At 40.2% G+C, this 24,627-nt stretch overlaps 1 protein-coding gene across 5 annotated transcripts in view; it reads right to left on the bottom strand.

Annotated features, from left to right (window-relative positions):
* Positions 1-2,656: 2,656 nt before the first annotated feature.
* The window catches only part of tcf7l1b (transcription factor 7 like 1b), a 46,464-nt gene continuing 24,493 nt past the window's right edge, over positions 2,657-24,627 (bottom strand). Inside the window, exons 4-13 of one of the 5 annotated variants that reach the window (XM_032578518.1) lie at positions 24,113-24,196; positions 12,824-12,959; positions 11,210-11,312; positions 10,029-10,112; positions 6,075-6,218; positions 5,826-5,988; positions 4,475-4,582; positions 4,218-4,269; positions 3,990-4,018; positions 3,497-3,632 (exon numbers count right to left, since the gene is read on the bottom strand). In XM_032578518.1, coding sequence (XP_032434409.1) covers positions 3,999-4,018; positions 4,218-4,269; positions 4,475-4,582; positions 5,826-5,988; positions 6,075-6,218; positions 10,029-10,112; positions 11,210-11,312; positions 12,824-12,959; positions 24,113-24,196 — 894 coding nt within the window. In that variant the 3' untranslated portion in view covers positions 3,497-3,632; positions 3,990-3,998. Of the gene's footprint in view, positions 3,633-3,989; positions 4,019-4,217; positions 4,270-4,474; positions 4,583-5,825; positions 5,989-6,074; positions 6,219-10,028; positions 10,113-11,209; positions 11,313-12,823; positions 12,960-24,112; positions 24,197-24,627 lie in introns of all 5 variants that reach the window. The other 4 variants (XM_032578515.1, XM_032578516.1, XM_032578517.1 and 1 more) reach the window with 4 other exon arrangements.

Below are 24,627 nucleotides of genomic sequence, written 5' to 3'. Positions count from 1 at the left end.
AAAAAACATAAATTCTTTTTGTAGCCATAAGTAACTTCTGTCATATTTTATATTCTTTCCTGAATATAAAATATTCAGCATTGTAAATGCTGCTTATCAATTACTGCATAGCATCAGACATTTATTTCGAAAACAAATGTAAAATCAAATTTCATCCAATGAAATGACTTTGGTCAGTCCAGTCATTTCTTTGTTTACTCTTATCTTTTACTCCCATGCCTTTGTAAATTACCTTCTTCAGCTTCATCTTTCTTGTGGAGTTTGTCCGTGAGCCAGTGACTGCTGGACAACTTTAATGTCAGCAGTCTTTCCCCATGACTGTGTAGGTCATTTCTGTTTTAATATTTCTTTAATGACCTAGTGCAATATTAAAATTTTGAAGAGAAACTGGATTCGGGGGTTTATTTAACTGTTCAAATGATCAAAATTAACATAAATAAACCCTCAAAGTAATTCACTGTGAAGTAGATCTGTGCATGAGTTAAATTTTTTGAACTGGATTATTGAAATAAGATCATTTTTAAATGGTGTTATTTTGGATTGAAATGCATCTACATATGAAAAGTAATCTTCTGTTTAACAAAAGTACAAAACTGAGTGTTAAAATTGATATTTAGCACATTTTTGATATCTTTCTGTGGACTACATCTTGATTTAACTTTCAGTGAAGTGGGCGGTGGTAGTTGTCAGTGGGCTCGTCTGGGCCAGCTCCCCTTCTGCTCACACATAATTGGTCCAACCCTGGCACCAATCATCATCTCCAAAGCCACCAAAAACTGTAACCTACCTTGTGTATTTTTCACTAATTGAAATGCCTAATGAGGTCCCAGGAGTTCCATCCCATTACCTCCGAGTTAATTAAAGCCTCCGCAACGTGCCAAACGGTGAATAAAGATGTTGTAAAAGTGCAGGAAAGGGATCGAGAACCCGAGCAGGGTCTGCAGAGCCGGGGATGGGGCTGACCTGCTTTTTTGTCATTGTTATGGGATCTTATGCTCTAAGACGGAGCAGATGTCTATAATTCTTTTATTTGTATTTATTCTGGGCCTGAGATGTTAGTCACTCTGGGTTCTGGCTCTCATTTTCCAGTGCGGTTAGCCTAATTTTGCTTTATTAAACATTAAAACTCCTTGCCATCCTCGGCAAGGTTTTTATAAGGGAGGTTCTGTTTAGGAGCAAAATGACAGGTGTGAGTGCTTGTGGAGATTTTTCAACTTACGGCTGTGATAAAATCTAACTGCTCATTAACGCTGCAACTACAGTTTTTAGTTCATTATTATTAACGTTGGTCAATAATATGGCAAAATAAATGCAAGCTGCATTCCCAAGTTTAAGAAACCTTCTTAAAAATAAATGTTTCAGGCTGAGGCGGACTAAGATTTTATATGTTTCTGGGAAAAACTGTATTTTATTCCCCATTTTTAAAGAAAAACATTGGATTTTTTTTTTTTAAGCAAGGTTTAAATATTTAATCTATGTCAGCAACAGTGTCCTTACTTGTCAATCTATTTTTTATAAAAGTGAACAGAATAAGTGTTGAAAGGCTTACAGCTACTTCCATTTTAGATGATTTTAGCAATTTAGGACTCAAACTTAAAATGTTTTTACCTGTTAAAATGTTTTTAACAGATATTTACGAGAAGTTTCATCTGTATCCAGCCACCTCAACAACTATCAGTCCGCTTTGAGTACGGCAAGAGTGGAGTAGGTTTCTGGATTTTCTGACAGGCGGCATCAAAACCGCTTTCCTTGTAGACTTTCAGGTCTCAGAGTTTGGAAAAAGTGAGACTGAACAACGCGGAGTCAGGAACAACACGGACGTTGTTCAACTGAGATTTATTGTAAAGTGTCTATAAAAAACTATAAATGTTTAATGTAGAATTGTGCCCTACTAATATAAACACTTTCAGTTTGAATTGCTTTAAATTACAATAAAGCTGGAATGTGCCTGACTACCTGTTAGCCTTTCGCCAAACCTTTCTACAAACTCCCTGCCGAATCACATCTTTTGGCTTCAGGTAAGGAAACTTTTACTAATAATAACTCAACAACTCAAAATAAATCAGTCTAGTCCATTCTTTAATTCATTTCCATTCTAAATAAAATAAATGTTTATAGACTCTCAATTAATTTGGGAAACTTGAACACGGGATCTCAACCTGTGATTATGGTTCCTGCCTTTGGGACAAATTTTCCAAAAAACTGAGTAAGGATGAGTTTGGACACTTAATCTAATTAATTTCTTTTACGTTAGTTGGTTTAGGCATCTCTCTCTTTGTCTTCTTTAGCTGTTGATGTGATGGTGACCTGAATTTCAACAGTGCATCACTGCATTGTCCTTTATGTAGTTTTTTTCCAAAAATCATTAAACGTTTTGATCTGTTTTTGCTGATGTGAGATAAAAATTCAATTATACTTCCAATTTTATCTGTGCATTTATTTAACTTAACCTATAAATTTAGACTTTTCTTATATTTGATGGATTAAATTGTTATTTTTTTACTCTTAATATGTGATTTATCTTATTGTAGTTAACATCATCTCATCTATGAGGAGTAACGTGCTCTTGGGGGCCCCCTACTGGCTGTGGATCCTGCACAGCAGCTCACTTTGCTTGTGCCTTGGGCTAGCTGTGGTAAAAAGGCAAACAGAGACATTTTCTTTAAGAAACCATTTCAAATGTTTATTTAACATGTCAAAGAAGGGGAACACACTCGTAAATTGAAAAAAAAAAGGGCTTGCAATTATTGGCCAGGACTAAAACTGAAAACTTCATACTAACATTAATTAGGTTTTGGCTAAAAAGAAAATGTTTTTGTCTCCTTTTTGCTTTTATAAAGAAACTTTATGTACATTGGTTCTTTTATACAAGAGGTTCATTGGATAAATGCATCAAAGAAAACAAAACAAAACAAACAAACAAACAAACAAACAAAAAAAAGAACCCAGTTCTGCAGTAAACTTTACAAAAAATACATTTTGTTTTCATTGAGAGATGTAGAAAAGGAGGCGGTCAAATATTGACCAATAATATTTCTTCCTTTTCGTCATTTAGAAAAAAAGTTGTTCTAATACCTATTCTTAAAGGAAAGCAATATACAGCACAAGTAATTAAAAGAAAAGAAAACACATTTTGCAAATTCATTCGGTTGGTTTGGTGACCAGGGAGAGCGGCTGCGACTGGAACAGGGAATGATGGGAGTGAAGGGCCGCCTGATGGAAGGGGGACGGCGGGGAGAGCATGGAGGGGTGCAGGGAGGTGAAGGGGATTGGCCGGGTGAGGATGGGTGTGCTCGACTGGCTTCCCAAAGTACCAACGGGGATGGCGATGGAAGGCTGGGAGGAGGAGGAGGAAGAGGAGGAAGAAGAGGAGGACGAGGAGGATGCAGAGCCAGAGGCCTTCCCGGGTACAGAGAAGTGGTGGTGGTGCATTCGTCCCTCCGGTTTGGTGGTGAGCGACAGCGGCTGAGCCTGTTCGGAGTGAGTGGGAGCCGGGGCAGCGGGGGAGGCGAGGGCGGCGGAGGGCGTGGCCGGCGAGTCCAGCATGCTCCCGTGAGACGACGCCGGGCTGTCGCACATCTTTTCTGAGGGCAAGTACTGCACGCACTGTTTCTTGCTCCTTATTGAGAAGTCTGCGATGCGAGGAAACAAAGCAGATTAAGAGAGAGCCAAATTATCAACCCGCTCATTTCGCGTGCCACAAGGCCGCGGCCGACTGAAGCAAATGAGTAATTGTTTTAAAAAGCAAAAACAAAAACACAAACAAGATGTGAAAGTTTTGAAACGTGACATTTCTCAAATCAACCGGTCACCACATCACAACGAGGCGAGCAAAAGAGGATGTTACGGCTCATTCAGATGATATGCTTGTATGATTTAAAAAAAGGAACATGACACAAAATGTAAGGGGAAAAAAATGTGCACTGAGGGGTGGAGGACTTATGCGTGTTATTTCTGGCCATTTACTGTTGCTGTGCTATAAAACATACCTGCCACTATTAGCACTGAACCTCATAAGCTGCTTGTCAAAGCATAAAAGCAGGAAAGACATTAGTAAGTGCAACGAAATAAACGAACATAATCGAAGAGATGTTCCGTTTCGGGTCAAACGTAAAGGTTGCTGCATTACAAATAAAGAACCAGATCCCCTCTCAATTGTTTGACAAGAAAAGAAAGAAAACAAACACAGGCAGTCAGGAAGAAGAAAGGCCTCTTACCCTCTGGTTTTGAGTCTGGCTTGTTCTCTCTCTTCCTCTTTTTCCGCTTTCCCTGCGCAGATACAACAATGCTGTTAAAAACTGTTTCTCACAGCGGAAGTAAAACCACCTCAACAACTCTGGTTCACGAGATCAAAAGTGCACACACTAAAATTAACCAATACAGTCATACCGGCCTGAAACCGGCAGGGCTTGCACTCATTTTGATACCTTCTCCTACTCAAGCGAGATCAGATGTGGGGAAATGCGTTACTCACGTAGTTGTCTCGTGCCGACCAGCCAGGATAGAGCTGAGAGTGCAGTTGCCTTTCCTTCCTGGCCAGCTCGTAGTATTTGGCCTGCTCCTCTCTGGACAGCGAGTGCCACTGCAGACACACACCCACACTTTCATAAGTAAGGTGGCGGGAGCGGGAGGAGGGGAAGGATCGAACGCATTGAGCGTTTTTATCGCAAAGTACTTCTAATTGGCCGTTTATAGACAAATTAGTACATTAGTTAAATTATGCGTAATAATTGATACAGGTGGCAACTATTGAATACGTAACGAAAAAGGAGCAAAAAAAAAGGCAAGAAATCCACAATAATTATAGTGAACCAAACTGGTGGCCTATTCAAAGGGTTTCTTATTGTCAATACATGACCATATGTAAAAGACTCTCAAGACTTCCTCAACCGTACTGTTAGAATACATGCTAAATCATTATATAGATAGAGATGAATCATTAACTTTCTGAGTGCCCTGGTGAACACTGTTTGCAGGATAATGTGGAAAGAATACATGCGAGACAGATACTTCTCACAATGTTTCTGATAGTTTATTTAAAAAATTTAAGAATTGTCCAAAAGCCAAGCAGAAGTCAAGGAAAGCTTCAGAACATCTGGAATAACCAGAAATATAGTAGGTCAAAAGAAAACACTCGTGGTTTTGGCCTCTATGTATGACCAGTGCACAAGACTCCACTGCTGAAGGTAAAACATTTTTTTAATAAGTAACTTTATTGGAAACTAACATAAGGTAATATAGTTACTATCTTCTAGCTAAATATATATGAAAAGCAATTTAAATACAGGTTAACTAGATGAGAAGGAGGAAAGAAAATTACAGAAAAGTCTAAATTTAACACCTCGTTAGCACATTAATTTCTTAACACTTTTCCTCCTCGGTCCTGACCCAACAAATTTAGAGGTTCAAACGGGGAGATCCCGCAGTTCAATTAATTATGAAAAGATGCTGAAGCTTGTGTAAAAGAACATTTGTACAACAAAATGTAGCACTGTAATTTATTTAATTAAATATAGCTGGAAAAGTCAAGTTTGGGGAAGAAAAGGCACAGCAGATAAACCTAAAAACGAGCGGTGTGACCGTCATGGTGTGACCGTCATGGTGTGGGCCTACTGTTCGACATGTGGTCCTGACAGACATTTTATGGATTTACTAGATCTAATCTATTCAGAAATGTGGATTACTTAGTTACTGTTTCAGGTGGGCGTTTCATGTAATTAGCCAACATTGAAACATATTTAGGGTGAAAAAAGTCAACAAGTTAGATGTGTTTTTCCCCACACTAGCCTCAAATCAACATTCATGTCGATGTCGGTGCTTCTTACCCGTCTCCCAAGGATCTGGTTAATCGCAGCGCTCTCTTTCAGAGTGCACTCTGCGACTACCTTGGCCCTCATTTCCTTCATGTACAGCATGAAAGCGTTGAGCGGCTTTTTGATGTGAGGCTTCTTGTCCTCCTCTTTCTTGGAAGGAACGGGAGACTTCCTGCTGGTCGAAAACAATACAAAGATTCTGTCGGTGATGTCTGAATGCCGGGGCGGTACTGCTTGCGATCAACGTTTATTTGCTCTTACGCATGCATGGAGGGGCTGATGTTGTCGCCGCTGGGTTCCTGCTTGATGGCTGGAGAGACGATGGCAGGATGGGGGATGCCGGTCTGGTGGAGCCCGTGCGGAGGAGGGGTCACCATGTGAGGGGAGAAACGGCTGGACACCAAGCTGGGAAGGCGAAAAGAGGCAACGTTTTAACAGCCGGGCTTTAACAGGGAGCCTCTGTCGACTTGACGAGAAAAGGTTCGGCTCGTTTGGCAGATTACAGCGCTGTCTTGCCCTCTGGGTAAATTTACGGAGCCCGCTGCCTCTGTCTAGACTAAATTCACACACACAAAGAGTACCTTACTTTCTCTCTCTTTCTCGTTTTTTTTTTTTTTTGTTCAAATAAAGACTTCTTCAAAAGCCCTTTTATTCACCAACGGCTGAAGGAAAGTGGAGTGTGGTGTTACCATAGTGACGGCATGGCCGTGACACCTGAAACCTTTCTCCTCACCACCTTCCAGACCACGGAGAGTGTTCAGAAAGCCTTCTGCACACAACTCCTTTACAAAGTGGCCCTCTCCATTTCCAGTTGTTAGTGCAAAGGAGCATTGCGTTTGAGAAAGGGCAACATTCAGCTCCATGAGCCTGGATCATAGCCACACAAATTTAAGTAGACGTCTTGATGCCATTTAGTGAGTCAATGGGGTGAGCAACAAATAAGCTCCTCCTCCAATTTAATTAGAACAAGACTGATTTTTATTTGTTTGTTCCAATGGCGAAGAAAATATGTCGTGACATTGAAAGGTCAACACCGTGGCTAGATCTGTTAAAAAAAAAAAAGAGATGAACCGAGAAATCGGAGCATTTTCTGCTTGCGCAGTGTCAGCTTCACCAACTAAAAACCATGACAAAATATTCTGTCAACTTTCTATTTTCACGTTGAAAAACTAGTTAATTGGGGGAATATTATATCAGTGTCAATAAAAAAAAAATCACGGAAAAATGACTCAACAAAAATGTAGATAGTCAAAATGACTGAAATGACTTCAGATGACTAAAATGCGATTAAAAGTAGCTAATATTATAACCAAAAAATCAAAATGTGCTGTCATACTGAGTATGACAAGTCAAAAAAATGACCAGTCAGTCAGAAAATTAAAGTGCAATTAGTGAGTAAATTATACCTATTCTAACAGGTTAGGCTAACATCATTTGCTATTCAGTGTGGAAGAAAGCTGAGTATAGAAAACTCGGAGCAAGGTATCATCAGTATCAGTGGTGTGTGTAAAAATAAAATCAGATGAAACAGAAAAAAATAGGCTATTTAAAAGGAAACAGAGAAGCTGAGCATAAAATGGCTCTTTTTTTACTCTCTTGAGCTTTCTAACCTCTTTTCATGAAAATGACGGATTTGAATATGTTAGTCTTGTGGAAATCCCAGAGTTAAGGGACGGAAACGTTCTCAAACAAAACAGCCGTTTTTAGTCACAAAAGCTAAACAAATTGACCACTAAAAAAATCTGTAAAAGAGCTTAAAATGACTGAAGCAAAGCAGTAGTGAGTTCATTTATGGTTTCTGCTCCTAAAATCTATAGTAAATGATGGTTCACAGCAAAAAAGGCTTGAAAAAAAATGTTCTGAAATGAGAAAACATGAAAGTTGACTGAATCTGCTGAAATCTCTATCAGCACATTGAAGCCTTTTAAAACTGGAGGTACGGAAACCTGCCACAAAAGAGTGATCAATGCACCTCGAGGAAAAATCGAAGAAGAAGCCAAGAGCATTTATCGATACATCAGCCTGTCTGGTGTCTCTTGTTGCTGACACAAAAGGAAGTTCGCTGGTAGAAAGAAGTGAAAGCTTCAGGTTAGTCGAGTCAAACGCCAGATATAAGGCCTGCTGAGCTGCATTTTAAGAGGGATTTGATGCAGAAACACTCCCTACCAAACAAATTAGGGAATCACAAAAGAACAATGAAGATTGGTTTGTTGACGTCACTGTGTTTCAGGGCTGATGCAGCTGGATGCAAGTCAGTGATTTGAAACTAAACATTACGTACTTAGTTAGCATATTTTTATTTGAATGTGTCAGAAGAGCTTCAATTGGTTCATTGTTCAAATGAACAATCTGGGTTGGGTGACTAAAAAAAACGTATAAATGCTAATTTTTTATGTCATGATCATCTTATGTCAAACTTAAATGAGTAGAACTGAAAGAAAATTGGTGCTTTATTTATACTAAATAATGCTCCATTTTATACTTAAGTATCAAAGAACAAACCCAATCAATTGTTAAATCAGCAGAGAAAAGTTGCGTTTTTTTTATTCTAGCAATATAAACTGTATCAACAAGCGGGTGTTGACCTCCTTGTGAGAATGGACCCATCAAATCATACTAAAGTTTGTAAAGCCCCTTTTAGATTTCAAAGCCACTACCAATTTCTTCTTTCCCCACTACAACTTCTCTATGACCTGCTGCTCCAGCAGTTTAAAGTCATTTTAATGAGTTGCCAGAGAACGTCCATGCATTGCCTCAACCGGCTGCTGCACACTGCCAGACAGCTGGCTGTAAAAAGGCCTGCAAGGCATGCACGTATCTTATTTCTCCATAACTTACGACAGAGGCAAATTTGGCTGCTTGAAAATATTTCTGGTCACGTAAAACCTGGATGGCGGAAACTATAGCAACGCCACCCATCTCTCTTTCTGAGAGATGGTGTTTTAAGACGGGGGAAGACAGATATTTGAAGCAGAGATGCTGTCTGTAGAAGAGAAGGAAGTCTGACCTATTACCCAGCTAACACAGGCTGTTTGTAACTTTTACTCTACAAAGATCAGAGGGGCGAAACGGCACAATGTTCTGCGGAATAGGCACTTTTACTCGTAAACTATTACCATTTCTCAGTTAAGTGTGTGCATCCAAATTAAAGGAACCACAAATAGCAGCAGCAATGATGTCTTTTTTTTTTCTTTTTTAGATAACAGCAAGACCTCCTCATACAGTTTTTGGAGGAATACTGCGATACGTTGGCTTTTTTACACCAGATTTCAGTTAGAATTTTTACAAATATATTCCGAAACATCTTTGAAATACTATACAAATAAAAAAAATTATAAAACAATAGGAACCTGTTTTCCTAATAAAATTCATAAATAAATAAATTCCGACAACTTTTCACGACATTTAATTTATTTCCAAGTTTTAGCTATGCTACATCGATGTGTGAGGCAGCAGTAGAAAAGGTAAACCTAAAGCATTTGTCACTCTCATGACATGTCGTGAATGTTGTGAGTATATATCTGGATAGAGATGCACAAGCTATTGATCACAGAGAGCCCACTGAATATTTCATCTCATACTAACACCGGAAGCCTCGTAACAAATCTTTCCAATTTTGACAGAGAGCCTGAGAGTTTAGTCTGATGGGACATGTGGGTTCAGATAAGCTTTGATTTGTCCTAATCGATTCCCAGCCCTTTCATCTCTGCTTTACTAGTGTGTATGTGGGGCTGCGCAGGAGTGTGTGTGAGTGTGTGTGAAGTGGCTCAGAACACCGGCCTGACCACAGAAGTTTAGCTCAGAAAAAGAAGACAGGAGAGGAGCGCTGAATGCCAATAATGTGCTCACTCTGTTTAAGAAGCTGAGCCTGACTCTCAGAGTTATAGCTCTCATCCCTCTGTGGACCCGACACCCGAGCCTGCTCCTGATCTGACGTCTTATCCAAGTAGAAGAATGTTATTTAGTGTTGCTTTAGATCCCAAATGTATGCGGCTAACAGTCATCGAGTCGCTTCTCTTCTAAATAGCACGTTCTCCAACAATCTTGCGGCGTGAACAGTGCGACTTTAGGACTACACTCCAGTCGTTTCTTTTGTTACAGTCTGGCAAAGAGAGCATGGGGAAATGTGATTACAGCACGTCACAGAAGCAGCACGTATTAAATGTCCCCCGCCCCTCGGGAAGGTGGTCGTGTTGCCGAACATGATCCACTCACCTGGACATGGACGCATTCATGGCCAACGCCGGATAAGGGTGACGGAATCCCCCTGGAGGGATGGAGTACATGGGCTGGCCCTGCCTGCAAGACAAGAATCAGGGAGAGAGTGAGTGAAAAATAAAAAAGCTCCGGTATGAGGTGGATCAAACACAGCTGACAGCTAACCCAGCAGCACTAATCCTGCTCTCATCAACTCAAATCCCCTGCTCGCGGAGCGGGACCGTTGCAATCGATTAGCAGAACCGTAGAAAAACCCGTAAATGTCGAGAGATTCCGCCAGATATTTTCATTATCATATAGTGCAACTGGACTTGAGCGATGTCACATTAAATTTGGCTGCACAGCACTGATTGAACTGTTGCAAGTTATGAAGCAGTGCACAGTTATAAAGAAAATTCCAAAAAAGAGACACAATACTTTGTCAAAATGTTTCATGCTAGTATAATTTTTAAGTAGCCTGATAAACAAAATGTTTAGAAGGTCTTCTAATGAAAAAAACGAGAAACATCGAGGCAGAGCAGATGACTGAAATTGGTCAGTTTACAGCTTGATTCCCCTAAACGACTGGAACCTCAAAAATATAACAAAGTGCTACCAGGTCACCATGGGAACAACATCCTTTGGTGTGGACACTTTTACTGAGTGAGAAAAATTCAAAGCCACTTATTTCCAGCCAAAGCGATGTGTTTAAATAAAATCAGAGGAAGCACACAAAGGCAAGAAGCTATTTAAAAGGATAAATTATGTAGGTTGCAAGAGAGAACAAGGATAACAGGAAGGCTCCACAATGTCCAAGAAATGTGCTCTTTTATACGTCTGATCATCCAACCTCTCTGTCATGAAATATTCTGTATTTCAAAATATTTACAGCCTTTTGGAAATGTATATTCTCAGAAAAAAACACAATAGTGCTATTCATGCTAATTGCTAATATCGCTCAACTCCATGGCAAAGATGGTTTGAATTATAATCACTTTATCTTTGGTTTGATAGGACTGCTCTCTCACACACGTGTCATAATGTCATCTCTGCAAATACAGATGTTTACTGGCTACTCAGGACATGAAGGTATCAAAGCAGATCTTAAAGAGAAGTAGAGGATCAGCCAAATCTGCATCTTTGTGTTTCTAGTATGCATCCAAATATATGTGTTATATTTTATAATATAGGACACTCACTGTTGCATGAACCAGCTGAGAGGATGTGCAATCGAGCCGACAGCACCAGGAGACAGAGGGTAGTACGGAGAGAGTTCTGATGGATGAGGTGTTCGAGGAATACCTGCAGGGACAAAATAAAAAAAGAAATTATTTTAAAAAACAGAGCACATGTACCTATTTCTATTTTGGTAATATCTGACATTTCATATTCAGTCAATACATCTGCTATATCACATAAAGTTCACAGATATGTTCGCAGCACAAATATATGCTGCTTTTAGTCAATAAAAGTTTAACACAATGGTTATATTTTCATGTTCAGCACATGAAAATATGCTGAACATGTGCATATGTTGCACATGTCTGCTGTGCAGACCGTCAGCAGACACTACTGACGAGTCTGCAAATATAGAAGACTTTTATAATATTGTCCACAAGAGGTGAATGAAGTGAGTTTCATTCATGTTCTTGTTTTCAAGATGGTGCACAGGCTGAGTGATAAGTCCCACCCGAGTCAAGTCCGCATACATTGTGGTTTTCCCACAGCTTTGGAAGGGTGTTTTTCTAATTTACCCATATCCACCCAGCACTGTTTCCCATCCTTACCAAACCTGTGGGAACAAACCCTAAACAAGCAACCGTGTTCTTAAAGAAAAAGATGTCCTGAGTCGTTAATAAATGGACCTAAAAAAACTCTGCATTGTGAAGCTGCACAGTGAGTAGGCAGATGCAGTGGAAACTCTGAGAGGATATAATAGTGGGATTAAGATGTATACATGTCTAAATAATGGGAATAAGATCAGCCCACTCAACAGCGCCTAATTCGATCATTGCTTACTCTGATTATCCAACCTTATTTCATGCTCAAAATGGCAGAACCTTCATTGGGTTAATACTGGAATATCGCTGTAACTGTAGCAAGTATCTGCTTCTAAAACCACGACAACATGAAGCTTTACTGAACGGCTCAGTAAAGACATCCGTTCAATAAACACAACATTACAGCTTTGATTGGCATTTTTACTTAAGCAGGAACTTAAAAATCTGGGATTTTTTATTTAAGGTTCTGGTGAAAAGTTACAAATAGTTGAGATACTACCAGCAGTGGATAACTCTCATAGTAGATACGTCTCTAATCTTAATGTAAATGAAGGTACTTGGTGCTGGAGGTTAAAGATAAGGGCTAATCTAAATGAAACCAAAACAAAAATGGACTTGTATTATCGTAAAAGAAAACATTTGATCTTGTGAGAACTGTCATAACACTTATTGCAAACACTTTTTATGAACCTTTAAACCCATGGAGAATTATTTTCACTAAAACCAATGCTTATTTATACAGGAAATTGAGGTAGGAGGTGGTGCACCAACAATGACCTTCCTGTCTGAAACACGTACTGCTAATGGAACACAGTAAAAGTTTTGGGTCAGAGTTGCACTCAGATTAGCCATTAGCTTCAGCTTCAGCTTCCAGCACCACTTATACTCAGTTTATATACGAAATGATAACGCTATAAATGTTACGTAAAGCAGGTTACATCATGAGCAGTTCTCCTGGCGCATAACTTTGAAAACAAAGCTCCCTTTAAAATACATGAACTTGAAGTCTAGAGCACGAGGCGATTATCTTACCTGTCTTTGGATCGAGGATCTCAGGTGAGAGGTGTGATGGAGGCGTGCCGGGAGAGAAGTGTTCATTGCTGTAGGTGATGAGGGGCGTCAGCGGGTGGACGTGGTGGGCATGCTGTACCACGGGAACTTTATTGGACTGAAACAGGAGACGCAAAGAAAGAAAAGTAAGCAACAAACATCTCACCAGGCAAAAGCCAGTACCCAAGGTATGCTAAAGTTTTGAAAGAAAAGTTCCTTCCTATTATTTCTATGGCTTGAAATGCTTTCAAGGAGATGCCAGGAAAGACACAGGAGGTTTCTTTGACTGCATGGAGCACATAAGTGTAGAAAAGCCCTTTAATGCCTGTCTCCAACTGTTGCATTTCAGCTGGCTTAAAAACAGCTACAACACTTTTTCCCTTAATTCTTCCTCAGGGAAAATAGATTGAAACATTTTCAGTTCCAGAAACATTTTATTTAATTTGTGGGACAATATTCAGAAGCGCCTTTGATCGCTTTTATTAAGCTACTGTTTTAAAACTGCGAGCAGCGGTGCACACCGGCCACCTGGGCAAGCAGCACAATTAATTTACCGGTTAATATGAACATGCCATGCTTGAACTGTTTTCTTAAAAAGCAAGAAAGATAAAAGGGTTTTATATTCTGTATAGCTGAGTGGAGCATAGAGCAACAAAGTGCTGCCCTTCCCCCACCTGTTGCTGTACACTGCATACTAGCTGGCTGAAGAAAACTCCAACATGGCAAACAGAAGCGGGTTAAAACTTGTGTTACTAAAGAAGTGTATGAAAGGCTGTTTAATATTGTTTTTGTTGTTTAATATTACTGTGCAATATTAAACACCTGAAACTAACCTACACTTTTGCTTTAATCCAGTGCTTCTCAATTCCAGTCCTCAGGCTCCCCTGCTCTGCATGTTTTAGATGTGCCTCTATTCCAGAGCAGCTGATTCAAATGATTGCATGACCATCAAGTGCTGCAGAAACCTGTTGACCACCCATGGATTCAATCCAGGTGTGTAGCAGAAGGGAAACACCTAAAACATGCAGGGCAGGGAGGCCTGAGGACCAGAATTGAGAAACGCTGCTTTAAACTATGTTACAAAATCAAAATAATATTCAATTCAAATGCATTTCCATAACAATATTAAAACACAAAAGTAACTCAAAGAAGATAAAAAGCATCATATAAAATATTCCAATTAAAAATATTAGATAAGCTATGAGTAAATAACATAAAACATTTGTTACACAGTTGATAGGGCAGAAGTTGTTAATCAAAGATAATTAGATCATGTAATACAATTTTGATTGAGTTACTTATAACCATGATACTGTGAAGCTGGGGCATTTCAACTTAACAATGTCAGACCATAAGGATCTCATGGCTGCTTCTCACATGCAACATTCAGGTGCAACCTTCGCACAGAAAGACACATTTGACTTTAATTTGAGCCCCCTTTTGTTTTGCTGTTTTATATGTGAAAAAAGGATAGCATGCCTGTAACTGTAACAAACAAAAGAAATGCGCAGATTGAATGGGACATCGCTTTTAAATGCCTCCCTTGGTAAACATCACAGTTTATGCGTGTGACTGGCCCTGTGATGCAATCTGGCCCGGCACCAAGGAGCATTAAAAAGCCTCGCAGACACATGCCAGGATCATTACGATCATTTAGTTGAGGAGAGAACTGTTTGTTCAGTCCAAAAAGGAAAAACAACAGTGCCACCGAGTCAGAAAAGTTGCGCCAGCCAACCACAAACAAACACAATCACGATAAGGTAAACTGGATCCCTATAAACATTGCCGAGACATCATCTCCCGCAGTGTCTGAATGCAATCCGCTACCAGGAGGGGGTTATAAACGTTACTAATGGTGGAAATCCACTTAAAATTCTGTATAGCCTCAGATATTTGCTGAGGTTTAATGATGAAACCTGCTTTTGCTTGCAGCGAGTGTCTTTTCGAAGGAAGTACAGCTCCCCGCCGAGATCTGATCGGCATTACGGCTACGACGGGAACGATGAAGACAATAATAATAACAAGCGTCTCTGCTTTCATTAGGCAGAGCTCGGCCCAGCAGCCATTTCCCCTGGCTGCCCGGCTGAATAGACCACTTGTTGGCTCAACTTGTCACATGGGAGGGTCAAGGGGTGGGAGGGGAGAAAGGAGTCTTGTTCCTCCAGGCTAACCTTTCTTCAATATCCTTCCCCACCCCCTTCTCAACCTCTGTCTCTCCCCAACGTGGTCTGCTGGGGAACAAGGTTTGCATTGAGGCTTCTGTACTCTCTTTTACTTCATGCTGCTCAGGATTGTTCCAAATCTTTAATTTTATATTATTGCATTCTTTGGAGGTCCAACTTTTTGCTCCTGTTAGATCTTTTTTAAAGTTGGATTGTTGGAAACATTTGCTGCTGTTTAAACATGGCTGTGAATAAGTACATTTTCTGTTTTTGCTGTTTTGATGACAGACCATCAAACTCTTTTCAATATCAAACATTGCCTTACTTGAATCAGAAATGATCTCTGAACCTCATTTGTTGGTTATGCGCAAGAAATGGGCTTGAAAATCCTCAAAAGATAATGCATGACACCCTGATCTAAAAAATTAAGAATGCCAAAGGAGAATGGACAGGGTCACATTAGCACCCAGAGCAACAACTAAAGCTCTCCAAGCCTCGCTTGTCTTTGGTGGGACATTGTAGAAAGAATGCGGCACATTTCCTATAAACTTACACATTATTTCAGAAAAAGTACCTGTAACATGGTGGTAGTGTGATACTGCGGATGACCTGACCAAATATTCTGCTCTCTAGCAGGATATCCTGAAGACGAATATATCCGACCCTCAGTCCATGACCTTGAGCTCACACTCACCTGGGCTATGCAGCAGGACAATGCAGCAAGTCAATCTCTGAATGGCTCAAAAAAACAATGTTGCGGTTCTGGAGAGGTCTAGTTAAAGTTTGAACTTAAATCCTATCAGATTCTTTTGGAGTGAGCCTAAACAAAAACCGTTCAAGACCCCAAAATTTGTGTGACTGAAGTGAAATGATACTGTGAAGACGATGGGGTCAAAGTTATTAACAGAGAAAATGCAAAAGATTCACAAGACTTTGGGCTTAAGGGGCAATTACCTTTCCACATTGGTGTGGATTGTTTGTTTTGTTTTTTTTTTCACTTAATAAATTAAATCAGTGTTCGAAAACTGCACTTTGCATTCACGCAGGTTATATAAAGTTTGTTTCAAAGTCTGAAAATGTGACAAAAAACTTTAAGAAGAAGGAATTTGAGGACAAAACAGCTTTTAATGGCACTTACAGTATATTAAGATGACTTGGATCTGGAATTTTATGGACTTTGTGGACTTTAAGGCTATAAAATAAAAATAACTTGCTCAGGGCACATTTGATAAGAAGATCAGAGACAGACTTGATAAAAGTCAATTTCAGAAAATGCAGCTAACTTACTGGGTTAAAATCCCCGCTCCCACACGTCATGTATATTTAAGTTGTGCTTTGTTGTTCCACTTCATGTACAATACGCCTGGATTTTCCCTGTGTTGCAAAGGGTTGTCTGAGACCTCCAGACCTAGGTGCCAACACATTTTGGGAAGCAGTTCAGTGAGAATTTCAAATGATCCCCATTAATAATTCATATCCTGGAATACATGATTCGTTGCGCTCTAAACACAAGTTTTCAAGGCACCAGTTTCAACTCGGTGCTGACTTTTGGTTCAGCAGTCCCAGGCAACCTGTTCGAAGGCTTACCCCCGACTGACGATTTCTCAATAAAGGTGGCATCTAAACCCTTCATGAGAAGAATTTGATGTAAATCAATCAATGTTGACTAATTAAGCTAATTAAACTAATTAAGCTTTCTAACACTCTCAAATCATGAATTATGGCTCGCTGCTATTGAAAAACTGTCCTAATTATTCAAACTGAAATGCATCAATGCCTTCTTTGACTCAGTGCAAGTACCGAGGTTATATTCCTTTAGCCCATGACAGATTCATATGTCTGGTTTCACAATCCTCATGGAAAGCGTAATCTAAAAACCACAAGGAACATAAACTATGTTTTAAACGTAAACATCGACATGATAGAGCGGATACTAGACAGTATCAGCACTGGCAGATGGAAATCACGCTCTTTACACAGGCGTGCTTGTTGAAGGACATAAATCTCAAGTTAGAGACGCAGAAACACTCAGACCAGCTCTTAGGGAGTGACCTCACATAGACACAGGAAGGTTTAAAGGGGAAAAACACAGCAGATAGCAGCTGAAGAAGTGTATGGAGAGACGCTTGTCTCTTCTGAGGGCTTAAAGCTAAAAAAGGCAGAGGTGGCAGTACCTTGCCTGGCTGTCCAACTTGGACCAGAGCTAAGAAAAGCACAGTCCTTGGTCAAAAGTGGGTGGAGGGGTGGATTTCATTCAAGCAAACATGTTTTTGGATCCTGAACATCTGAATTGAATTACTAGGCAAACAGCCGACGGGGGAAGAGAGCTTAGAACAAACTGAATAACCCCGCAGCTTTGTGTGTCTTTATGCTCGGCGATTCTGGGTGGGAGGCTCAGAGGCCTTTCAAAACTCCAGGAAAGACAGGGTGAAAAGAATGCCTGGCATGCTGAGAAATCCAAGCCCTGTTTGTCAACGCCAACAGGAAGCGGACGTGAGGGGAGACTGACCGTGTCATATGTCTTTAAAATCAACCACTCCAAAAAACTCTGCTATTCAACACGGGCGATGTGCGCTTTACGCGCCGGTCATCGCCTCTGAAAAGGTCAGCGGCATTATAATTCTAGGTTAGAATAATACAGCACAAAGCAGCGTCAGGTTACTGGAGTGAAAATCCCCAAGAGGTTATGAAATAATTTAGAAAAGGCACCAAAAGTGAGACCGTTATTATGTGGAGGAAAAAAACGCAGAGGGATTGTAAATATTTGAAAATAGTAGGTATATAATGAGATTATGTTTCATTGACGCACCAAGGGGTCTGTATGTGATTCTCAAGCATGATAATCCTGAGTAAGAAATACCACGGCATCAGTGTATTATGGTATTTATATAAACATTTTAAAGCATGATGTATAAGATGATTTACACTTACATTTCTTTTGAATTATTCTAACTGTAAATAAAACAATATATTGCAATATATTGCCTTTATTGCATAAAAAATTTTGCCAAATGGAGTTGTTATTTTCTTTATCTTTAGAGACTGTTAAAAATCTCTCTCTCTCCCTCTGTATATATATATATATATATATATATATATATATATATATATATATATATATATATATATATACATATATAATTCAATGAATTCTCATTGAATTCAATGAGAAAGTATGTCCAAACTTTTGGTCTGTACTGTATATATATATATATATATATATATATATATATATATATATATATATATATATATATATATATATATATATATATATATATATATATATATATATATATATATACCCTATATATACATATATATATGTATATATATATATACATATATATATACATATATATATATATATATTTTTTTTTGCGAACCATATAATTTCTTGCTGCATAATATTTTGGTCTATAAGCTCAGGACGATCCTGCAGTGGCCTTCACAACAAACGTGCCACTTGCCATTTTTAGTATTTCGTGACAGGAGGTGTTCCAAAATATCCCAAACATGTTTTCTTGCGAGTGAAATGTGCATTAATCCTCAAAATATGACCTCTACGTCTACGTTATAACTGTAAACCCCAGATATTTAAATGAGATATTCAAGGGATTGTATCCTGTTGTTTCTTTGCTTGATACTCTTATTTTGAAGACAGAGAGGAAGTAGTTAAGAAGTTGTCCTCTGGAGTTGACAGAAATAGCTGATAAGTTATGGAAACATTCAAGAAGCCACCATCATCTTTTAATTTTTAGATTCCAGACAGAAAAGAAAGGTACAGTAAGAGAGTGATGGATGAGATACAAATGATTTGTGAAGTCTTGTATTTCTGCGACTGGTTCACTGTTACTCAACCAAACATTGGCTGCTAAAGTAAAGATGCTAACAGTTAACGCCCGGTGTTTTCGATAAAGTTCTACTGAATTTGATTGTCTACATTTTGAATAATGAAACGAGGCAAAAAAGAAAGACGTTTTAAATGGACAGAATTAGAAAAGCATAAAAATAACAAAATATGGACAAGTTTGTCCTGGACAGGAATAATGTCCATACTGATTACAGATTCTGTGAAATACACTTAGTCTCCTTGTTAAACTAACAAAAAACAAAATCTAATTTTGTCTAGTTCTGGTGAAACCAATATCTACAAAACCAATATTTCCCATCAAGCTAATCCTACAATGTAAAATGCCTCCATCGAGTTTTAAGCTGTATGTTGCGTAGAGTAACACAGTGCTGACCCTCCCCCACGTGTTGTTGAATACTGGCAGTCAGCTGGCTGAAAGGAGAGAACTATGCTCTTCTGCTGGTTACAAGACGAAATAATTTGGCTGTTTGGAGACATTTCCAGTAGCAAAAAAACTGCAGTCATGTTTGGAAACTAATGGAGCACCACCCGCTATTATTATTAAGCTGTTGCTCTCTTAAAAGGGAATCAGTGTGGCTGTTCTTTACAAAAAAAAATAAATGTGACAGTGAGAGAGATAGTAGGTTATTTGATTTAAATTTTTATCAAATATAGTGATACTGTATGCTGCAATATTTCCAGAATCTCACCATACGTTGGTATTTTCTTGTAAACCCACCTCTTATAAAAAAAGTATCTTGTATAATCTGAGTCTGCTGCCCCAGTGAAACTGACAGGAATCAAAGCGCCTGTTCCCTAACACACTTCTGCAGAGGATCTTGTCTCTGCAGCAGCCCAGCAGGACCGCAGACCTCAGATCAGTATTCAGTTCAGCCCTCCTGAAGTCTTTGATTTCATGATGGATCCCGGGTGTTCACTGGCTAATGCAAAATAAGAAATATTCTCACTGGACCCCCCTCTTCCCAAGTCAAAGGTTCTGTTAGGGCAAAAATTGGGTTGAAAGTGAGCACATTTTCATTATTTAATTTAATCTGGCTCGGCTAATTCTAAGGGATTAAATAAAAGCTTTATTTGAAATCTCTGCTTAAAAATGTCACTCGGTCCCGAGAGCCTGAGACTGAGGAGAGGCACACACACACACACAAAAAAGAAAGTATCTCTGGAATGCTGCTCTGAACCTTGGCTCCTGAGTTCATTTAAACATTTCTGCGACTAAGTGACACGGTGCGCTGACAGGACGCGGCTCCTCCGCGCCCCGATGGCTCCAGACGCTGGGACAATATTAAAAAAGCAAAGAGGGGGATTCTTCTGCCCCTGTCAGGTGTCGATCAGACCTTATCCGAGCAGCATGTCAGACACTCTGGTCTTCTATCTCATTAGAGACTCACAGCTTCCTTTAATCCACAATAACAGCATAAGGCGGTGTAGTCCATAATGAGACACGGAGTAGATCTTGCGGACAAATTGGCAGCGAGTGACCTCAGAAAGCAAAGTATGCGGCCCTGACATCGTCATCGCCACTGCTGTGATAATGACTGGAGCTGTACTTTAAGGAAGATGAGTATTACACTACATCTTCACCTCTTTTTTTCACTCTATCTTTACTCCTCAGTCCAGCATGGTCACTACTGGTGGGCTGACAAGTTCTCCCCTCCACCCCATACACACACACACGCACAAAATTCATTCTGCATCACCTGGCCCTGGAGCGGCTTTGATAGATTATTCATGGAAACACACCGGACCCGGCAGAAGATACGGGTCTAGGTCCTGGGTGTCTGTGCGAATACGAGGACAAAACAAGTTCCCGTATGCATGGCAGGACGAGGCGCGCTCACGGAAAAGCTCATTCCTGTCCTCCCAGTCCTACCAGCTCACCTTCACCACTGGCAAAAGCAATACCAACTGCATGCTAAACAAACCTGTCTGTTGAATAATTGAAGAACTCGGGCCGGGCTCAGGCTCGGATTAGCATACAGGCCTTATGGGCCCAATCTGCACAGCGACAAGGCGGCGTGGCGTGGCGTGGCGTGTCCGTGGACGTTTTGTGTCCGCTGAGTGTTTAGTTCTTTTTCTCACAGCGTTTCTTTTTTTTTAACCCATTTATTAATCTAATTAACTTCCTGTATCACTCTGCCATTTAAAAATAAAAACAACCCACATGGGTAGCCTGCTATAAGAATGGCTGACATGTCGATAGGCAGTGAGATACGCTCACTCCTGCATGCAGGTCTCTGCAGATAAACCAAACCTCGCCCGGCCACTGTGACATAAAAAAAAATAATAATTCAACAATAGTAGATTTTACACACGCTCGACTGCAGGGGAGCAGGTCAGATTCAGGAGTCCCTGCTCCCTTCTCCGTGGCTCCTCCTGGCCCTGGGCATTAATCCCTGGCCCCCTGTGTGTACCCATCCATTCCCCCTGCTCTCATTAGTGCAGTGTTGGGGGCCTGGGGAGTCTGCAGGCCTGGGGAGGCAGCCTGCTGCTCTCCTCCCATCCCCCCCGTCTCTCCCTCTTTCCCTCTCTATCTCTTCCTCTCTGTGGCTGGAGTAATGAGCACATAATCATCCTGGCTCCCTGACAGCAGCAGCACACCAGCGGGGCATGTGGGCACCTAGCCCAGAGATGGAAGGCGGGGTAAAGGACACTGGGGGTGTCATACTCTCCAATCTCTGTGGCCAGTGTACACTACAACCAGAATTAGAGCTTTTTATCCCGCATTAGACGAAGTCTCCCAATCACCGGTCACTGAACACTGCAGAGAAATTTTCTATTTTAATTCACCAGATTAAAACGGTTAGCTTCCCTACTTTTTTAACGCCTCGGTATGAGAAAAGTGTCACATGACAACTGAGACGATTGTGTTATCTCACAGTCCTCTGCACATTTGCATGACAAGACTTTATCTCCACTTCAACAAGTTCTACTTTTCCAGAAGACTCTTCCATTAATTTCTGACTGGAAAACATTCATCTAGTTAAGTAATAGGCTGCACAGTGGCGCAGTTGGTAGCACTGTTGCCTTGCAGCAAGAAGGTCCTGGGTTTGATTCCCGGCCCGAGGTCTTTCTGCATGGAGTTTGCATGTTCTCCCTGTGCATGCGTGGGTTCTCTCCAGGTACTCCGGCTTCCTCCCACGGTCCAAAAACATGACTGTTAGGTTAATTGGTCTCTCTAAATTCTCCCTAGGTGTGAGTGTGTGTGTGCATGGTTGTTTGTCCTGTCTCTCCTGCCCTGCGACAGACTGGCGACCTGTCCAGGGTGACCCCGTCTCTCACCCGGAACGTTAGCTGGAGATAGGCACCAGCACCCCTCCTGACCCCACTAGGGACAAGGGTGCTAGAAAATGGATGGATGGGATGGATAGTTAAGTAATATATTTATAACATCAACACTGTGATATTTTGTCATTAGCTAAAATAACAGTGAAGCCCCGTTTTACAGTAAATGCTCTAACACACAGCAGAGTGACATCATACTTTTTTATGCCATTCTGAAATCTTTTTATATTACCGTTCTCAAAGGAAATGGATATGAGCTAAATTCAATTTCGACCAGTCGACAAGTGAATTGGCCACACAATTCAGATTGTGCCAACTCTAATTATAATAAATATTATACTTTTTTCTTTTTTTCTTTTACTTTTCTAAAAGTAAACCCCAGACTTTCTTAGAGTTTTTCAGGACTGGATGGAGCCCATGTGTTCCCGAGCGGTTTGGATAAAAAAAGATACTTTTGAGTTGCAACTTACTTCCACAAAATTCCCCACTGGTGATGAAATGGCTAAAGAGCAAAATGCCTCTTCAAATGGCATGCAGAATCCTGACAGCTTTGGAAAAACATTCCTACAATAAAACAGTTTGGTTCCTTTCATTCTCGTTCTTCTACACTGCTGCCCTTCTGTACTGAATTTTCTGGTTAGAAGACACCGAGGATATTAAAGTAGCAGCGAGGGATTTAAAAAGAAGTAAGCTGTAGCTGAGATTTAAACCAGTTTATGTTTTGGATTCTGATCTAATTGTTGTTTTTCAATCATTTTTTCTGTTCTGTTTTGTTTTCCTATAACTTGGATGTACATATTTCATTATATGTCGACTAAATGCTCAAAAAAATCAAAAAATAAAACAAAGACCATGCAACAATTACAACAGGGTCACCACCAGGTCAGTGTTTATTCCAATAAAATATCCTAATTGGTTTGCATTGAGATATAAATCATTGCTGGGTTCCCATGTCCCACTCACAATTTCCCATTGACGGGTCTCAATGAAGACTTTGTAATATTCATCTCTGCAATCAAGAGAATAAACCGCAAACTCAGCAAGCACAAGTAGTGAGAACATGGAGGGCTAAAGGGCTGACTCACAGTCGCTCTCTCTCTCTCTCTCCTTCTTTCTCTTTTTTTATGAAAGAGACATAGAGTGAATTTGCATTAAAATAACTTCCCGGAGTAGAAAAGCAGCCTGATATAATCGCACAGGTGAGATGTCAGCTAGATGTTCTCTAGGCTCAATGTTATCGCGCATTTCCAATCCAAAAACACACGTCCCTCAGCGAACGCCACAAACCAAACAGGTCTGCTGAGGCCCCGCATTGTCTAACTGGAGCGAGACAGCGTGATGACTCGCTCACACCTGTGTGGGAAAGTTCAAGAATGGCAAGGCGCATCAGGCTCTGGAGATTTATGGGGGAGGCTGAGTTATTGCGGTGAAGACAGACAGTCTTCCCAGCAGCTGGCCTGCGGGCGCAGTAACGGGCGGCGCTGGGAAGCTCGGAAGAATTGGGGAACACTGGGCCATAACTTCATTACTGTACATAACCATATTACGGTTATAGTTTGATTAAAGCATTTTGTATCCCCCCCCCCTCTCCACAGTAAACGGATTTCCCCAATAAGTTTACATGATTTGTTCGATAATTGGGTTAATGTTCTGAGCAGTGTTGGCTGCAGGAAGAGTCTTGTCAGAGCCGTAAATATGAGAAGCTGAATGGTGGCAGAAGTTAGCTGGTGTATGAAGTTCCACCATGCTGCTGCTGCTGCTTTATTTTTTTTATCCTCTATGATGCCAAATTACAACTCATTTCAGAACCAAACCCTTGGAGAATGTATTTGTGCCTGAGGTGCACGTTGAAGTCTTCATGAGTAACTCAAAATGTTTTGTTAATGTTTTGGGTTTGTTTTCCTTTTCGGTTTCCTGTTTGGATTAGTCGTACTTGTTAAAGTCTGTACTTACTAAATGCCCTGGTGTCGGAGAACGAGAATCTTTTATTCCTGCAGAGCCGGGAACGTCCAAGAGAGGCCATTTCATCTGCAGGTACTGTCGGGAAGAGAAAGGAGGTCGAATTTAACAGAAAAGCCATAAACGCATTAATTGAATTACATCCACAACTATAAAATCGTTAAAAAAAACTAATAAAAAACCTGGCTAAACAGATTCAAATAAAGGCAGGAAGCAGAGACTTCAAGTGGATACTCATTCACTAACAATGTATTTATTTGGAATTTTAAGAGATAGAAAACACAAAGTAGTGGATAACAGGGAAGTGGAAAGACAACGGTTTCTGAAATCTCACAAAAAAAAGTTGACTTTATAGTATTTTCAGCATTCATTCAGACCGTCCAAGATTCCTTGTCTCCACTGAAGAAAATAATCATCAAAACATTATGCTGCCATGCTTGATGGCATTGTTAGTTTTCCTCAACAGATAGCATTTTGCATGTAGACCAAACAGTTGTATATGACTTGTG

Source organism: Xiphophorus hellerii, chromosome 12 (assembly GCF_003331165.1).
Source record: "Xiphophorus hellerii strain 12219 chromosome 12, Xiphophorus_hellerii-4.1, whole genome shotgun sequence".
Taxonomy (NCBI): Eukaryota; Metazoa; Chordata; class Actinopteri; order Cyprinodontiformes; family Poeciliidae; genus Xiphophorus; species Xiphophorus hellerii.
This window is presented reverse-complemented; position numbering and strand designations above follow the sequence as displayed.